Raw genomic sequence first — 18,124 nt, 5'->3', positions numbered from 1 at the left:
TGTGCTTGAGTGCTTGCTTTGATGATCATTTGTGTCTGAGGTTATGTTTGAAACTGTTTTGAGAATATCCATCTAGGGTTGAGTTATTATTCCAAGACACATTCTCAATGAGACAGTTATGCAGAAACAGCTTGCCTCGGTTCCAAATTAACACTGCATACATAGTACAGGCCTACATAGTACAGGCCTACGGATGCAATCATAATGCGTAATTTCTACAGCATTAGGCTATTATGAAATTGCAAAGAGCCAATGTTTCATTAACCTACCGTTTGGAAAACCTATATGAAGTAGGCGAGACTAGCCTACTACTGTAACTATAACATTTGACTGACAATTCGAATTTGGAGATGCCATGGTATGCGTGTTGTAATACAAATATAGAGAACTTCCTTTTCGGGGCAAGGTGTAAATGTTGAGACTCCGGCCGCCTTTGATGTATGTGATCATTGTGTGTGATCATTCATCAGAGCTCTCAGGTATATGACAGAGTGATGGAGACGGGGCGACGATTATTTACGCCTTAACGGCTGACAGGTGAATCCATCGATGATGTAAGTCTTTCTTGGCTCGATTACATTGCAGTTCACTCCGTAAGTTTATTTTAAAATGGCGGCGGAAGAACCGAGACAGGTATGTTATTACGAAGACTATGGCTAACTTCACTTGTGTCCAATTAATTGAATATTGAATATGATTAATTGAATATGATTAATTCTCTCGTTGTTTTACAATGTAGCAAACATGTATCGTATTCAATTGGGCTTGACAAGGGGAGCTGAAAACTGACGAATCATTTAAGACGTCAGACAGCTGTCAAGTGCACTTGCGCGAGTCAGTTGCCAAATTCAAAGTAAATTGTAGTTCTTTGAAGACAGCAAATGTCACACCCGTATCCCTCGTGTTTTTTACCTGTCAGTGCCAATCAGATGTTCTGTCTTTGTGTTATCGAGTGCTCAAAAAGCGAACTTAACGGAGACCATTTCCTCATGTGCTCAAAAGCTGCGCTGAGAGCGGAGGTGAGGGTGGGTTGCACGCATCATCATGGAACGGTCGAGGAGCCGACAGCAAGCTGCCGCGTCGGCAACCCACCTGTAGCATCAACATGGCACACACAACAGAGGGGACCAAAGACCGGAGAGGAAGCAAAAGTGGTATGAGATGGACTGTTTGTATGGCATTACATTTCTGAGCAACAGGTGAATTATTCCTCCGAATGAGTAGGCTTTTATTGAATAAGACAATTATTTTGCTTTCACATTGACAGCCAGTGATGTCCATGCACTTACTCCTCAATGAATATAAAATGAACATAAATAGTTAAGTAGTTGTTAATTGTTTGAACAGAAATTCGGTGTGTGTACAGTGAACGTTAGCATAACAGGATTTTCTTGTCTATTCAATAGGAGGGTGGCTCAAGTATGAGTAATTGTGAGATTTGGGAACAATGCATGGTGGGGGGGGAGAGGAGAGAGAAGGTAGGTAGAGAGAGAGACTATCCAAATTGGCGCAAGCATGTCTGTCATTTCAGTACCTTGCCAAAACACAATATTTTACACCAAGTTTTCTAAAACCATAGAATGAGAATCATTTCTGTCCTAAACAACATGGCAATGCATTCAAAATGCTACGCTCTTCTGATTTGATATCAAAGAACAGCTTGTCTGTCGACTCGGTGAATGCCCTGCTCCTGACCATTCATATTCTTAATGATAATCAACGTTGCCAGGGCTACAAATGCAAATTTTTCCTGCCGGGTGCTTGATGTAGATATTTATAGAGGCATGTGCCTCTGTATCACAGCAACAACCTGTGGCTCTCTCACCCTGTTTCCAGCCTGTTATGGGGCAAAGTCCAACATACTCACATGACAGCCTCTTGATCAGGTTAAAGCTGGGGCCTGTGGCTTGGGGGCAGCTCTTAAGTCTGGCAAATCTCAATGCCCTACTTATTCATTTGTTACATGTTTATTGTAAGTAATATTTTGTTAACTAAGTAATTAATCAAGATCTGGATATGAGGCTGTTGTTTCTTTTGCCAGTGCCAAGTGAATTGATATGTTTGGATATTTGGTTTATGCTCCTTGTTTATCCTTTTGCTGGTTGTGGAAAGTTGCTACGTCAAAGAATAAATCTCTCTTTTTGATGTAAATGTAGGGTACAGACACTTTTGTGTGAATGCCCTTGGTTTTGAGAAACGTACTGGCACCAGTGATACCTTCATAAGGCTACAATGGAAGAAATGCGGGCAATCATGTAACCGTGAACAAAGGCTTCAAAAGTGCTGAAATAGATCCTTTTTGGATCGGCATGGCTCCCACTATAGTGATGCAGGTCTTCAGATGTTTTACATAAGAAATTGTGTAGATCCGACTTGAGCAATAAGGGGAGAAGTGAGGAGGAAACGCAGAAGTGGTGAAGTATCGCCCGAGTCCCACAAAATCGAACATAACATTGCAGGAAAAGGTTGGATATTCACAATTTCTTATCTACGACATCTGAAGACCTGCATCACTATACTGGGAGCTTTGAAGTTTCAAAACTGAATCTGTCGAGGCTCAGATGTTCTCGAGAGGCCAACAGCAAATTTCTCCTCCCTCTCAGCTCTACACACAGAGACCTTGAACTATCCTTAAAGAACTATCCATAAAGAAGTCTTTTATCTGAGTTTTCCTCAGATCCAGCTCCAAGCAGCAGGTGGTGCAGTCAGGAAGCACAACACAGAGAGTGGAGTACTGATAGCATCTGGACCTTAAACATGACTCTGCTCCTCTAGACTGGAACCTCCATGTAACTGTGTTTAAAAAATATATAGTGTGCGATCAAATCTTTCAAAGTTTAATTCAAAGGGCTCAAATCACATCAGAGCAATTTATCTCTTATTCAGTATGTTTGTATTCCTGACAAAATTCATCTTTTAGCAAACAGAGGGCTTTCTGACACTTTCTTTGTTCATGTCACCTCCATTTCCCCTCCCAGACTCCTACATTTCTATAGGTCCTGTCGACTCTACAGTACAATAGTAGGCCTAGTCTCCCAGCTGACTGCACACTTACAAGCCAGTTCAGATGTCAGGCAGAGTTTCGGATCCGGTTTCAGTCTGGTTACTGTAGACTCCTCTTTCAGCCTCCTGTATCCTCTGCTTCATTGTTCCTGATATCTGGTGTCCTGGCCAGTGGAGAGGATGGGGAGGTGTCTTATAGTTTCTGGGTGACACACTGTTCTGGGTTAGAGGGATTTCTCTGCATTCTCTATGGGGGAGCCTGACCTTATACAGTGTCACTCTCTTATGACTCGACTGATTTGACAAGCCACAATTGGTTAAATGAATTGTGATATTGATTATACTGGTCATGAAGATGGATGATATTCCTGGCCATTGACAGGCTACCAACCAATTGAAATACCATATTACGTATTATTCTAATAATAATAACAATATTATAACCTATCACACATTTCTGTCTGACATTATCTGCTTCTGATCAATTCCTTCCTCATTCCAGGAGCCTCTGGAGGAACCATAATGGAAAACGGCGTGGTCAAAGACCACCTCCACAACCATCATAACCATGAGCACAACAAGCCCGCACACACCCAGCAGTCCCTTCCTAGCTACAAGCCTTCACCATGCTACAGCAGCCCCCAGCGGGGGGACCAGGATCAGGACCGCCACAGCCTGGCCTCCCAGGACTCTGGCATCCCCACCCTGGAGATCAACCACCCAGAGCACATCCACGCCCACCCACATCCAGGGGAGGGAGGCATCACCCTAGGGTCCAGCCATGACCAGGGTCCTGCTACTCTACCCCTGGACCAGTCCAGTGACAGCAGTTTACGCAAATCCTCCACCTTTCCCCGTAGCGGCTACGACTCGGTGCGTCTCTTCAGCCCCACCCTGAGGTCCGGTGTTGCCATGGGGATGGCCATTGGTGGTGGAGCCCTGAACCGGAGTGATGACATCTCAGTGTGCAGTGTGTCGAGCCTGAGCACTGAGCTCTCTGCCACACTCTCAGCCTCTAACGAGGACATCCTGGACTTCATGGTCACCTCTAACTCCAGCGCCATCGTCACCCTGGAGACAGATGACAGCACCGCCCACTTCTCTGAAGTGACATTGTCATCATCGCCAGGTGACCCTGGGGACCTGTGGAGCCCGCGGCGGAGACACCCGGGGTCAGAGGTCATACAGAACGAGGAGGAGGAGGGCCGGCCCAAGAGGCTGGGACCACTGGCTAGCTTCTTCAACAGGTACGGAGGGTTAACTAGCTGATCTCTTTGTGCTGATCTCTTAGGATCTGTTTGCCACACTTTTTCCCCAGTGAGAGTTTGTATGATTTTTGTTAAAAAAGTGAGTTACATGTGTTTGCACAAGTTAGGATTCTGTTTTCATAGTGCACACTTAATACTTTCTGTATAGCTGTATGAGATTATTCCAAAATAAGGCATTGGTTACACAAAGCTCACACACCCTCACTCCCAGATGCAGGTGTCCTTCACATGACCTGCGTGGTTCTTGTTTAATGCTGAACAAATGTTTGGCTGCTCTAGAACTCACTTGAACTCACTGGCACTGTAGACATAGGGAACCTGTTTACGCTGTACCCATGTATATACACACAGGGCAAAAAAATTAACACACGCCAAATGCGGATAGACTTTGGCATTGGCGGGTAAATATGTAAATCTTTCCAGCCACTTTGGTGGGTAACCAACAAAGGTACTATGAATACTATGCTTCAAATTAAAAACGAAACTGGTGCGATCCGCAATTATTCAACATTTGTGACAACATTCCTGCTCCTTCCTCCTCCAGCTGACTAACTGCTGCACATCTCACTCACGCTAGGTTTGGGCGGTATACATTTTTTCATACCTTTATACTGTCCTCAAAGTTTACCGGGGTATACGTTATTACCGCGAAAAATAAAAAGATTACGTCGCGGGGGGCTGGCGAAAGCCGTTTTTGCGCCATGTATTTAATCTACATTGTAAAACTGAATTATTTATGTGGTGACTGCTATACCGTATAACATTTCCTAAACAATCATTTCAACTTGACATCCCGATCACAGCTTGACAAAGTAAACTAAACAGTTGGATAGCATAATATGATGGCTAAATAAGAAGCGTCACGCGCTGCATCCGTAATAATATAACATGTCTCATGACCTATAGCCCATCATTTGTCTTTAAAATATTGATTTAGTTACCGTTATGAGACTATGCTCTGGGAGTCCTAATTCCGCTTGCTTCTTTTTGAGCTCTCTCTTTCGGGGCCAGCTGTGAGAGAAGACGGCGGTAATGGCATGGCAGACTCCGAAGGCCCGCTCTATCCGTTGCCTCTGGTCCTGCACTGCATTTGTCATCAAAACAGTTGAGCCACGGCCAATTCAGGGTCCTGATGGCGGCTGCAATGTTAGCAGCATTGTCAGTCCTTATGGGACCGAGAGTTTATTCGCATCCAAGTGCCGCCGAGTGCATCAACAATGTTGTCCACCGTGTGGTTTTCTAAAAAGAAAAGCTAGTCTGTAGGCATTTTGATTGTAGTTTCCAATTGGGTGTGACAAAGTGGACGGTTAATGACATGTATGGCCTCATGTCAACTGATGACCACATATCTGTTGTCTGAATCCGACAGCAGCACTTGATACAGGCAGACATCCCTTTTCGTGCAGCTGTTAACGGGTGTTTCAGTTTGAGGTGTGAGTGTAGATGAGATCCCATTAGTGTTCCCATCTCTGGCCATCATCTTTTTCATGCAAATCTTACAAATAACCTCGTCCAAATCTGCAGGCTCTCTTCTATCGTCGGGTCGGAACCCGAAATGCTGCCATATAGCAGTAGTGGTATTTTTTATGGTCCAAGTCATTAGCGCTACTCATCCTTTTTTTCTCCTTCTCTAACCTGAACTGGAAGAGGTCACAACACCCTACAAGTTACACTTGAAATTCTTTCTCCGACCACGCTGGCAGCGGCACTGTTACACATTGTGAATTGACAAACAGCGCTTAAATTGGCAGTTTGATACATCATGGAGCAGACATTTTATGACGGTATTGAAAAATCATGGGCAATTTAAAATCCCGTGTGATACCGTATTACCGCTATACTGCCCAACCCTAACTGACTTTAAAACATACCCCAGAGTCTATTAGATAAAGCATTAAAAGTAAAATTCCACTACACGCAACAGCACAAGATAGCAACTTACATGCGACCATGTTAGATGAAAAAACATGCAGGGTAAAATATGTAGCTCTATTTTGACACAGGGATAGGCGTGAAACTTAAAGCCTACAGGAGGTTCGTTCTGTATTTTGTAATTTTCAATGCGTCAACAACATGCCTTAATGTTGGTTTGAAAGAAAATGTGGCTGGTAAGAATGTTCTCATCCACCAGACACCTTGGCTGGTAGACCAAAAAGTTAATTTCATGCCTCGAGTACACACCGCGTAGACATTTGTTCAAAGTCACATTTTGAAAGAATTGGCCTGTGCTACATCATAGGAAGGGACTTAACTCTTACTGCTCTCTTAAAACGAATCACATGTGCACACACCCGGTGTCTATTGTCTACATAGACTGTTAATGTTTAAAAGATCATTGATTTACAATACCTTTACAAACCATTCATTGTATCCACTTTCATGGTAAACTGGTGTCCACTTTGCTCTCAATACTCATGACAACCTTTCCTTTCACAATATTGCTACTGATGATCCATCCTCCTTTGAAACAACAGATTAAAGTGCCCAGAATCATTGAAACTAGGAGATGTCATTGTCCATATTGTCGTTGTAAGGTGTACTATTGTGAAAACACTTGAGGCAGTGTGGGAATTGTTCTAAGAAATTGGCAATGACTTTCATAAATAACAAACTGGACCTGTTGGTGTTTCTGTTGATGTTCTCGGCAGGAGTCACAGAAAGCAATTGGTTGTTTTTTACGTTACACAACACAAGTATGATCATGAGTTGAATTATTTTGGTTCACAGGCAATTGTCAGATTTGTAACTCTTTAGCCAGATTTGTAACTCTTTAGCCAGATTTGTAACTCTTTAGCCAGTTGCGTAATTGCTTTCACAATATTTCTCAATCCGTGTGTGTGTGTGTGTGTGTGTGTGTGTGTGTGTGTGTGTGTGTGTGTGTGTGTGTGTGTGTGTTCACAACCTTTCCTCGTAAGGCAGCTTTAGGCTCAGATGAGTGTGTTTGTGTTTGGCTTTGTCTTAACAGTAGCTGCTATTTTGGGAGTGCAGAGGGGAAACGGTAGTTTACCCTGCAGTGAGCCTAGTATCCCATTCATATCTCACACCTTATCCTGTCAGGAGATCCGTTTACAGAGAGGAAGTGGGAGATAACAACAGCTGTATACAGTACCGGCCCCACTCTATATGAGCATAATTGACTGTTCACTGTTCTAAAAGTCTAGCCCACTCTCTGAAGTTGATACTATAACTTCACTCCCCTTCAGAGTGAATGTGGCCGTTTACTGCAACCTGTATGTTCTCACTTCCTCTCACTCTGTTGCCAGTTTGCGTTCACAAATTCCCCCTCTCTACTTGGACTTGTTTTCTCCGGTTCTGAGTTGCCTGGTCTCTCTTACTAGATGGAAGGGCACAGGGATTTCGTACTACCTTGTCAAACTCATGTTTGACCAGCCACTGAGGTGAAAATTTCTTGTACTGTGTGTGTGTGTGTGTGTGTGTGTGTGTGTGTAACCTGACACTGGCCTTGTTGTTTCTATGACTCTGTATGAGAGGTTGAGGTTTGTTCAAGGTTTACTATGCACATGTCAGACCCCCCCCCCCCCCCCCCCCCGTGGATATCTCTCTCGGTGTGTGTGTGTGTGTGTGTGTGTGTGTGTGTGTGTGTGTGTGTAGTAATGCATTCTCACTCTGGCCTCACACATACTCTCTCAGTTTACACTTACTTATTTTCTCTCTCTCGTTCCCCTCCTTCTTCCCCTCCCTGAGCTTAGTGAAACTCCTTCACTCTAAGGCAGGGTGGTGGAGTGGGCTGAGGTTAGGATCTCTGACACAGAACACAGGGCTAGCTACACTACTGTGCTGCTAAGGATCTCAGGTTCTCTCTGGATAGTGGGCAGATTGTTCTTGTTTTTTTCATTCAGAGGATTGTTTTTGTGGATTAATACACAGGATGGCTGGCTCTTCAATTCTCCTGCTCATTGACAGGTCTGTGCCTTTGTGTATGTGAGTGTGCATGCGTGTGTGTACAGTAGGCTACATGATGTCCTGAACGCTCTCTCCTACTTTATGATGCATTTTATGACTGCAGGCTAATCTGTTTTAGTTGTGTTTAGTACTGCTGTACAGAGCACTATGGGGAGTTCTTGCCTCCCCCTCCATCATCTTGGTGTCTAAATGCATTAGGTCTATCTCTTACATGATGCTTTAGGAAAATATGCAAAAACATGCTTGTAAAATCAGGCTCTTGAGACTTCACAGAATGCTGTAATGTTTACTACTGCACATGATTACAACCAACAAGCATACAGTAAATCTATAGGCCTAGTTTTAATGCAACTTAAGACAACCTGTTGAAAAGTACTTCTGCATAGAGAAGCTGCTGTGTTAAACTTGTGTACTGTTCAAAAAGCTCTGTTCAAGTTTCCGTCAGCACCCAACTAGGCTATGGCCCTCTGCACTTCATCACTTCCTCTCTGAAGTTTCTGCATGGTGCTCACAGGGGTATAGTTCAGGATCCCACCTTGTGTACATTACCTAGCCGTCTTCTCCTTCAAGTGATTTATTCAACCGTTATTTAGCCAGGTTCATCATTTGTCTGAAGATCAGCTTCTACAAAACCATATTTTTAGCTCTTTATTAGTTTACCCTCTGCTGAAGTTTTTTTGTTGTTGTTGTTGTGTTACTCAGATGATATACTATATTTCCTTATTCAAATTACAGGAGGCCCCAGGTGAGTTTGTTTGTGTTTCCTGCAGATCATGTCTTTAGACACGATTCTCTACAGGTGCCTTGACTGCACACACTGGTCCTCAGTGTGCTGAGATGAAGCCTTAGCCTACAGCCATTCTCATATTTATTAATGAACTACAGTAGAACCTTAACAAGCTAGTTATGGCATAAAAGTCATGTTGGGGTTATGATATTTACTACTTCCCTGTAAATTGTAGTTCTATATTTGTGGTGGAATCATCACTGGCTTAATTACAATGACCAGGGGGCTTGGTGTTGTTGTCTAAGCAGCAACATAAACAGGGTGAAACCTAATATTTACATACAGTGGCTACTAGTGAGCCCCCAACACACACACACATACTCTCTCTCTCTCTCCACCAGCACTGTTACAGTGCACACCCTTTTGTCTGTTTTTATCTCTGTTTGTACTAATGGGGGATGAGGGGGGAGAGAGGGAGAGACAGAAGATGGAAGGAAGGAAGAGGGCCAGCTTTACATCTGAGAGGCAGGGAAGTAAATGCAGTATTTGTTCCATGTTGTTCCCACTGAACCTTTACAGGGTCATTTTTGTGTTTTAAGGTGTTAGGTTGACTGACATTTCACTTCAAAAATGCGTCACTGGAATGACATGTCAGGCAGCATTGTATTTACATTTTGAGATTTCCATGATTTGACTTGCTTCCTGCCAGCGAGCGCAGCTTTCTTTCAAAACTTCAATAAAGACTTGGACTTTGCCTCAACCTCAGATTGCTAATTACACAGCAGCCATAAACCATGAGATTGGAAAAGGCTAACATGATTAGTGTCTGTGCATGGGCTTTTTTATTGGCCTTGTGTTTGAGAACAATCAGACATGCTGCATTTGTTTGCCCTGAGACCCACCAACTCAAAGCCTGGTTTCCATTTGCTGAGCTCAAGTGCAAATTACAGTTTGGCTACACATCTTTCATGTTTTTACCTTTTGACTTGTAAAGAACAGAGAGGTCTAGTGAAGGAAAGAACAGAGAGCCACATAACATTTTCTCCTCAGATAAGATATCTCTTGACAGCTACAGTGCACACACAGCCATACGACTTTTCTCATTCCTGTGATTTCACTGACACATTTTTTTCCACTTTATTATTATTTTTTTTTTTACTTCAATAGCATTTTCACTGAGGCGGAATGAACAAATGCTCTGATCTCTTTAGCATAGAGGTGATGCGTGCTGGTGTTCCTTGCTTAGGCCAAGGTCCCATGTCATAATGATCTTTTGAAGCCTAGATCAGATTCAAAAAGGCTGTTGTGGATGGTGAGCATACTGTTCTGTTTTCTTACTACTTCTATTCACACCTTTTCAGTTCCCATTAAGATATCTGTTTATCAGTTCTTCTGTAAACGTTAGTAGAAATGCAGCTGTAACTTCTTTTGATTTTTTTTTTTTATTACAAAGCACGTTTGTTAACAGGTTATGAGCAGTTGAAAGGTTGCATTTAAGCCTGAGCCTAAAGGCTGGCTCCATTTCCAAGTACAATAGAGGAGGGATGGGTTCATAGATATGGTTACACAGTTTCATAATCTGCCATGTCATCACAGTGGCCAACAGTGCAACGGGAAGAGGTCTCTGGACCCAGACACAGAATAAAGGACAGGACAGGTCAGGCAACACATGATGATAATGTGACACCTGGAGTTTGACCTCCTTAAAGAAGAAAAGTGAGTGGCAGCATTGACTTAAGACTGACACTACCATATTCTCATGGAACTAGATATCTCTCTCCTTTGTCCGCATAGTTTCAGATATTCCTGTAGTTTCAGATATTCTTCCTTTCTGATGGTTCTGGACTGTTTTGTGGATCTCAGATTTTAACCCATGGATAAGAATTCAAAAGCGACAGATCCTAACAATATTCCATGTCTTTGTCCCTGCTCCACTGACTTTTTTTCTCAAAGCCACTTCAATGTGAATACCTCCTTTACTGCCTTTTGAGGATAAAGCATAGATAGCACCTCTTGAGTTCTCTTGAATGAGATTTCAATTTTATTTAAAGTAGATTTTGACTGGCTCAGATCTTCTCCATCCTCCAGAATCTCTGTTGATGTACTGGTCAAGAGGTTTTGGTTCAACTTGTTCTATAAATCATATCTCTCTCTCTCGTGCCCGCACACAGGGCCAGGTAGCATGTTTTGGTTAATTGGCTGTAGGCAGCATGTGTGCTCACTGTGGTCAATGACTTGGGCCAATAGAGAACATACTGTATGGTTTCCAAACAGTCATCAGTCTCATGTAAACGGTCTTTTATCAACAAATGGGAAAATAACATATTTTTATTGATCATTTAATGAATGACTACGTCATTGATAAACGAATTGCCCAGGCCCGGTGTAGCCTTATAATTACTTTGCACCCTCTGACTTCATTGATGATTCTAAAGGTTCAGCACCTGCCCAATGGTAGCGTTATTGATCTGATGGCACTTAGGCCTTGACTTGCTACAAAGCAGGAAAAGCAGGAAATAGACTAGCATGTCATCTAAGCATTGTCCTGCCTATTAGGTCACCTCTATTAATGATAAGGAAGTTGGCTCTGTTGTCAGATAATGTTTATTCATTTTACAGCTGGGCTCTATTCAGGATTTTAACTAAAGCTGCATTGTCTCTTTGTCAGTTCTGCATTGTATGTTGAAGGGGAATAAAATGCGTAGGCCTGTCTATTAGCTACAGTACATGAGAACCTTTTTTTAAAGCGCTAGCTTCAAAATAACCTATCCTTTTCATTCACCTCAAACATCTATTGTACCTAAATCAGTGTTACTGAATGATTTCAATGGAAAATCAGCGTTTGATGAACATGAACCATCCCTTTAAGGGTAGTGTAGTACTCTAACTACTGTGCACTGCTTTTCAGTCCTCACATGGTTTGGTGTTTTAATGCCCACTGGGTCGTTGGGTGGCTTTGTGTTTAAATCCACAGATTCCGCTTGTGTGCTTATCGCACTCATGCACTGGTGCAGACACACACACACACACACACACACTAGCCATTGTCGCTGGCCTCAGGGGTGGCCTAGTGAAGGCAGCCAGTGTGTGCAGCACAGAGTCTTGTCCTAATTTTCATGTTCTCTCTTTTATTCTTTCTCTATCTCTCCTCCCACCTCCCCCCCTCTCAGGAGTCTGTTTGCCAAGAAAGTGAAGGACACTCGGCCAGTGGAGCAGAGGGACCCGGGCTGGAAGCTGTTTGGGAAAATTCCCCCACGGGAGGGCTCCGTCAAGGACCTCAAGAAAATACAGAAGGTAGAGTGCAGAAAACACACACACACACACACACACACACACCCAATGGATTGTAATTCACTGTTAATTGGCCATTGATTGACCAATGCACTCTATCCATACTTGAATGGAAGTGTGTGGCTCAACTGGGAAGCCTCAGGGCAAAAGGCCAGGTTAGGTTTATGTAACAAAACAGGCACTGTGACCTGAGGGTCAAGCATGTCTTCTATGCAGCTGGCTTGCATGCATCTCAACCATGCTGCAGAAGTGATGTCTTATCCTCTAAACAGCTGGGGTTCAAAGGGCACGGGATAATGTCTGCAGTTAATGCATTAATGTGTTTTAGAGCTGTCATCCTCACCAGAGGTCAGTAAATGGCAGTATGTATTGCATCAGATTGTTTTGATAGCTGAAGCTCTGAAAGATGGTTCTGAACCTGTTGTGTCATCCAGTCTGTTACAGATATGTTTGAGATCTGGAGGGGTGAGTATGTACTGTATGTCTGGCTGGTATTCATGGTCAAAGGGGGAGGAGAGTCAGCATTGTCACGTCAGGACTGGAAGCTCTAGTCCCAGAGCTGCAGCATTTATCTTAGTTTTCTAGCTCTATTTTTAGAATGCTGTGGCGTGAACTGAAAAGAAACTGCATGCTGCTTTTGTCTCTCTCAGTTCACACCCCATGGGCCTTTTTATATTGTGTCACAGTGCAAATGTCACAGTGCAGAGGCTGGATCTATGTAGCTTTTGCAATGTTGGATTGACATATATTGTTTTTTGATGGTTGTTGGTTAGTTGGAATTAACATTTTATTAGACGTTGCTATGTGATGGTTATTTTTCAATGTTGACTTAAGGTTGTCATTTGATGCTCATCCTCTAACCTTGCTTGATTGGACATGGTTTGAAAATTTATATTTTCTTAACATTGGCAGTTGATGGTCAGCATCAGACCATCTCACAGTTAAAAATAATAGTTTTTAAAATGTTGCCTATTTACGGAAATACAACTTATAATTAATTTCTGTAACGGGAACTTCCTTAACAAATGGTTACTTAGGCAAAATAAGTTTGATCTATTCTAGTTCCCCCCCCTACTTCTTCAGATGCATGTATTTGGATTAAAGGACATTAATCCCTTGGTCAAAGCCTTGATATTCATACTGCTTATATTCCTCTATTAGGGAAAATATCCTCTATTCCTCCTCTCACCCACTCATTGATTTCTATTGCTGAAGGCTTTGTCTAGTAGATTTCTCTAGCAGAGACAGGTTTGTGTGTCAGTCTTTATAGGCCTACTGTATGTTACCTGTTCAGGGTTTGTCCAAGGCTGACCCAGAAAAACTCACATTGTTATCATATCTGTAAGGAGGGCCACCAGAGTAGTAGTCTGAATAAAAGTCAACTAAGGCCTTACAGATTACCCAGATTTCTAACCATCGCACTTTTTCCCCTCAGTCACCATATCACAGATTCATTTGATCTCAACGTTGTAGAAACACTTAGCTGCAAAGTGGTATCTCCCAAACCTGATATTCTCAGCCGGAGCGGAGTTGGGAGTTGAAACTGGACTCTGGCCATGAGCACTGCTGCAAACCCTCCACCCCTGAATCATCCTACAGCATTGTCATCAGCCACCGCCGGTAACTGTATACGAGGTGTGAGGGGTCGGATGGCGAGGCTAGATTATCTAGCCATTGTCTCTCCATGGCAACCGTTGGCAGGGGGAGGCACCAGTGGCCCTTGGATGAAGACAATATGAGTCTGTGTTTTCTGAGTCTGGTTTATTGCTCTGCCTTACTTGTCACACTATATTTGTACCAGGGACTTTCACACCTTGACAGTGCTTTGCTATAATTTGACTGCTGTACATTTTCACCTTTTTTGTTGTAAGTGTAATTCTCCTGGCAATATGCTATTTTCCAACTCCAGGCCCTATCATTGGCTTCTGATGAATATTATCATGAACATTTGTAATCTGATTTCTAGGTTGATGTATTCAATTTCTGTGATAAATATCCCCAGTGGGAGTATATTTCCTGGACGTTGGACATACCTACCAGTCAGTCACCTGGGACACAACCAATCCCTGTTTCCCACTAGCCCCCTGTCCCCAGGTCTGAACACAAGAGTCGGACACTGGAGAACAAAGACTCAGTGACATCACTATCTTAATGACCAAGCAGGGGTTACTGCACACAGGCTAATTCAGAGCGAGAGGGAGGGAGGGAGGGGGGGGGGGGGGGGAACTCCACACAGCATATGACCCAAGGCCAAGGCATTGCTGCCAGAGCACTGAAATAATGGATTATAGCAGAGAGGAGTGGGTGAGAGGCTAAGTCTGTATCTATTCATCAGGGGTTGATTAGAATGGCTGGCATGGTGCTGGAAAGCACAGAGCTCCTTTCAGTGCAGCGACGATGACTAATAACGTACGTACGGCAGTGCTGATTCGCTGACACACACACACACACACACACACACACACCGGAGAGAGAGATCTGATCCGCTGTGTTCTGTGCTGATGCAGGGCCCCTCAGTATAGCGTCATTGTGCATGCTGAGAGGGAGGTAGAGAGAAAGAGGGAGAGTGGTATCATGCTTCTGCTGCTGCATCAGCTTCAGCTCGGGGTGTGTCCCATCGGCAGGCCAGCTATCCCCCTGCCCAATGCGTCCTCGTCATCGTCCTCGTCCTCTTCCTCAGTGTGGGTTGTAGCAGAGCCGACAGGAACAGCCATGACGGTCTGTGGAGTTTGAAACCCCCGGTGGTCTGGGTGTCTGTACGGAACTGCTGCGTTCATGGTGAGTGAGCCGTGTGTGTGTGTGTGTGTGTGTGTGTGTGTGTGTGTGTGTGTGTGTGTGTGTGTGTGTGTGTGTGTCTGCTTGAGAATGAGGAGGCGAGCTCAGCTCAGCAGTCTACTGTCTCTCTCCCTGTCAGACAGTAGAAAGAGAAGGAATGATAGAGCCAGTTGGAGGGAGGGAGGGAGGGAGGGAGAACGAGAGGGAGAGGGAGAGAGAGGACAGGACAGGACGGTTTAGACTTCAGATAATCAGCCTCTTTCAGCTTGCCTCATATCTGAGGTGAAGTGAGGGTGTGTAAAGTGCCTGGCATTTAAAAAAGAAATTTGGCCAGTCTACCTCTTGCTTTTTCGCTCCTTGTATCGTAGTAGTTAGTCTGGTAGTGTTCATTATATTATGACCTATATATATATATATATATATATATATTATAATCTATGGTTTCCATGTCATTTTATGCAGACTCTTGTTTTTCTGTTGAAGTGTCAGGTCTTGTTGGTTCATCTTCTATGGGAGAGCAGTGCAAGGTTAGCAGTAAGATGGTGTTCTCTCTCTTTGTGTTCCATGCTTTAATGTGTGTCAAGGGGTTTCTGTGTTTTCACTTGCCTTGCTCAATTGAGACATGAAGGTTATTTTCAAGTTAATTATCCATCAGTACCTCTGTCATTTTTGACAGATATTTTTCATGTCCCACGGGTGTCTACAGAATTGGGGAAAACAGTTTTTAGTTACTGTGCTCCTCTGACATGGAATGTGACCCACAGGTTACTTTACAAATGGACACTGGTGCCGTTGGGTCATTTCACATTGTTGGTGAGGGATCTGTTTAGGGAGGACTGTGCATGTGGGTAGTGCTGTGTCTTCTAAGCTTTGTCCTTTAAACTATTTTATGTGTTCTCTGTAACAAGGCCCTACTAAAAAGGATACCCTGGTTTCAGCCAGGTTTTTCCCTGTATAAAAAAAAGAAGATGTACATTAGTTATATTCAGTAACTCTATCTGCTTCATTGGATTTGTGTGTTATGATGAGGTTCATCACTGACATGAAAGATATTTGGTGATATTTTCCTTGTCAGTTAGCCTTCTCGATAAAAGATAGGATTGATTGATGTGTTTTTATGATGGTCTCACTTGTGGCTCTAGCTTTTCAGTGTCATTATCATTATATTCCTTGCAGACCTTTTTCCGTCTGTGTTCCTAGCCCTGCCTCTCAGATAGAGCCCTGTCTGTACCACTTCTCTGTGGCTAGAGCCATGGTCTGACCCCCTATGGAGAGCTAAGTGACCTTTTCACTGTCGACCACCAGTCGACTGCCAGATGAGCTCTCACACACATACACGCACACTGACCCACCCCCCTTCCTTCATTGTTCAGTTCAACCCATTGCAGTAAACGGATTTAGAAAATGTACTGAGTACCCTTCAGCTAGGGATGTTCAATTAAAAGCAGTGAATTGGATTTGCCCTGCGGTGATCAGCACCCTGCTGTGATCCATTTCATCGTCCACAGTCCATTAGAAACAAAACCCAGTCTTGTTCTTAACATTCTGTTCTATTAGTATACCCTGTGTAGCAATAGACTATGATACAACACAACTTCAAGAATCTTCTCAGAGGCAGTTTTATTGCTACAGCAGTAAGGTAGTCAACTGTTCTAAATGCCTTTGGAAACCCTCAGCCATAGTGGCAGGCAGGAGGGCAGACACAGAGAGCACTTACATCATTACCAGGAAATAAGAAGAAGTTAATGAAACACTGCGTGACAATTCAGGTTCCCCTGGAGACAGGTTACCCTGGGATACTGTTGCCACTCGAGTGGGTAAAAACACTAAACTGATCTCCCAATATGATTAGCCTAGCCGCCGAACAGTCTCCAAAGTCAATGTTACGACATCCTAGCAGTGAAATGCAGTACTAGGCTGCTTCAGTGTAGAACAGAGGTTAATGTCAGTTAAATGTGATTGCGGTAGCTGGAATTGTGGATTCTGATACCATCTCTTTTTGTGTGGTTGTGTTTGTACTACAGTACAAACCAGAGGTAATACGGTAATCCTCTCTCATTGAGCAGGAAGAACACAGGAGTAAGCAACTGGGTTGTAGGACTGTTGCTATTAGAGTTAAGTATGTCTCTGGTACACAGTACACAGTCTCATTCATTCAGCATTCACACACACACACACACACACACACAGAGAGTACACAAAGCGTTTCATTTCACCTTGCTGGTGGCACCTGCAATGCTGCTGAAGAGGTGCCAGATTTCAGTCCCTCTACCTCTTCCGCTCCCTCCCTCCCCCTCTATTAGTTGTGCAGACTCACTGCCCCCCCCCCACCCTCACACAGTGCAGTCTGCTCTAGGCTCTCCTCCATATGTTTGATGATCCAGGGTATGATAATGGTGATAATGTTTTGCATAATGCTACATAAAACCATTATATGGGGGGGGGGGGAGCATGGAAACGAGGAGAGGAAAGGAAATCTCCCTCTCACGTTCTCTGTCTGTCTGTCTGCTCCCCCCCCCTTCTCTCACCTTCACTCCCTCCCATTCACAGTGGTGATTCACACTACTTTAGTACCAGCTCTCTCTCAGCCCTGCGCTCTGAGCAGTCTGCTGCGGCTTATCTCTGATTCACCTCACTTGTATTATAGAGTCTGATGAAGTCAGGACTTCCATCAGTCCCCTCCTCCTCCGACCACCACCCCATCTCCGTTTCTCCCTCTCACTCTGCTGTCCTCTACGTACAAAGCGTTGCTGCCGAAATCTCTACTCCTCCAATTTTCCAGCACAATGGCCCTCCTTTGTTCACGCATTGATATAAAGCAGAAACCCAGTGGCTGTGGTCCTCATTCACGCCTGCTCTCCTCCATTAAGATAACCCCACAGCGAGAATTATCAGGACATAGAGAACACAAGCTTCCCTGTATGGGTCCATTACAAATGTGACTTAGCTCAACATGCTTGTCCCCTCTAGAGCCTCAAAAGGCTGGGCTAATCAATTTGGTATTCCTCTCGGTGGATGTTAATCTGATCAAGCCACACTCCCCATTGGAATTATTAACCAGCTGAAGGGAAACTGGTGTTTAGTTTATATTTGTGTGTGTGTGTGTGTGTGTGTGTGTGTGTGTGTGTGTGGTGTG

The 18,124-nt window shown here is 43.7% G+C and overlaps 1 protein-coding gene across 1 annotated transcript in view; it reads left to right on the top strand.

Moving 5' to 3' along the window:
* Positions 1 to 929: 929 nt before the first annotated feature.
* The window catches only part of tbc1d14 (TBC1 domain family, member 14), a gene marked incomplete at its 5' end in the record, with an annotated part of 27,752 nt that continues 10,557 nt past the window's right edge, over positions 930 to 18,124 (top strand). Inside the window, 5 exon segments of the mRNA XM_083676437.1 lie at positions 930 to 1,032; positions 1,035 to 1,154; positions 3,506 to 4,250; positions 12,093 to 12,216; positions 13,733 to 13,833. Of these exon segments, the coding sequence (XP_083532563.1) occupies positions 930 to 1,032; positions 1,035 to 1,154; positions 3,506 to 4,250; positions 12,093 to 12,216; positions 13,733 to 13,833 (1,193 nt within the window).

The sequence above is a fragment of the Argentina silus genome, assembly GCF_951799395.1.
Source record: "Argentina silus genome assembly, chromosome: 1".
Taxonomy (NCBI): domain Eukaryota; kingdom Metazoa; phylum Chordata; class Actinopteri; order Argentiniformes; family Argentinidae; genus Argentina; species Argentina silus.
The sequence above is the reverse complement of the archived record's forward strand: the minus strand, read 5'-3'. Positions and strand labels throughout refer to the sequence as shown.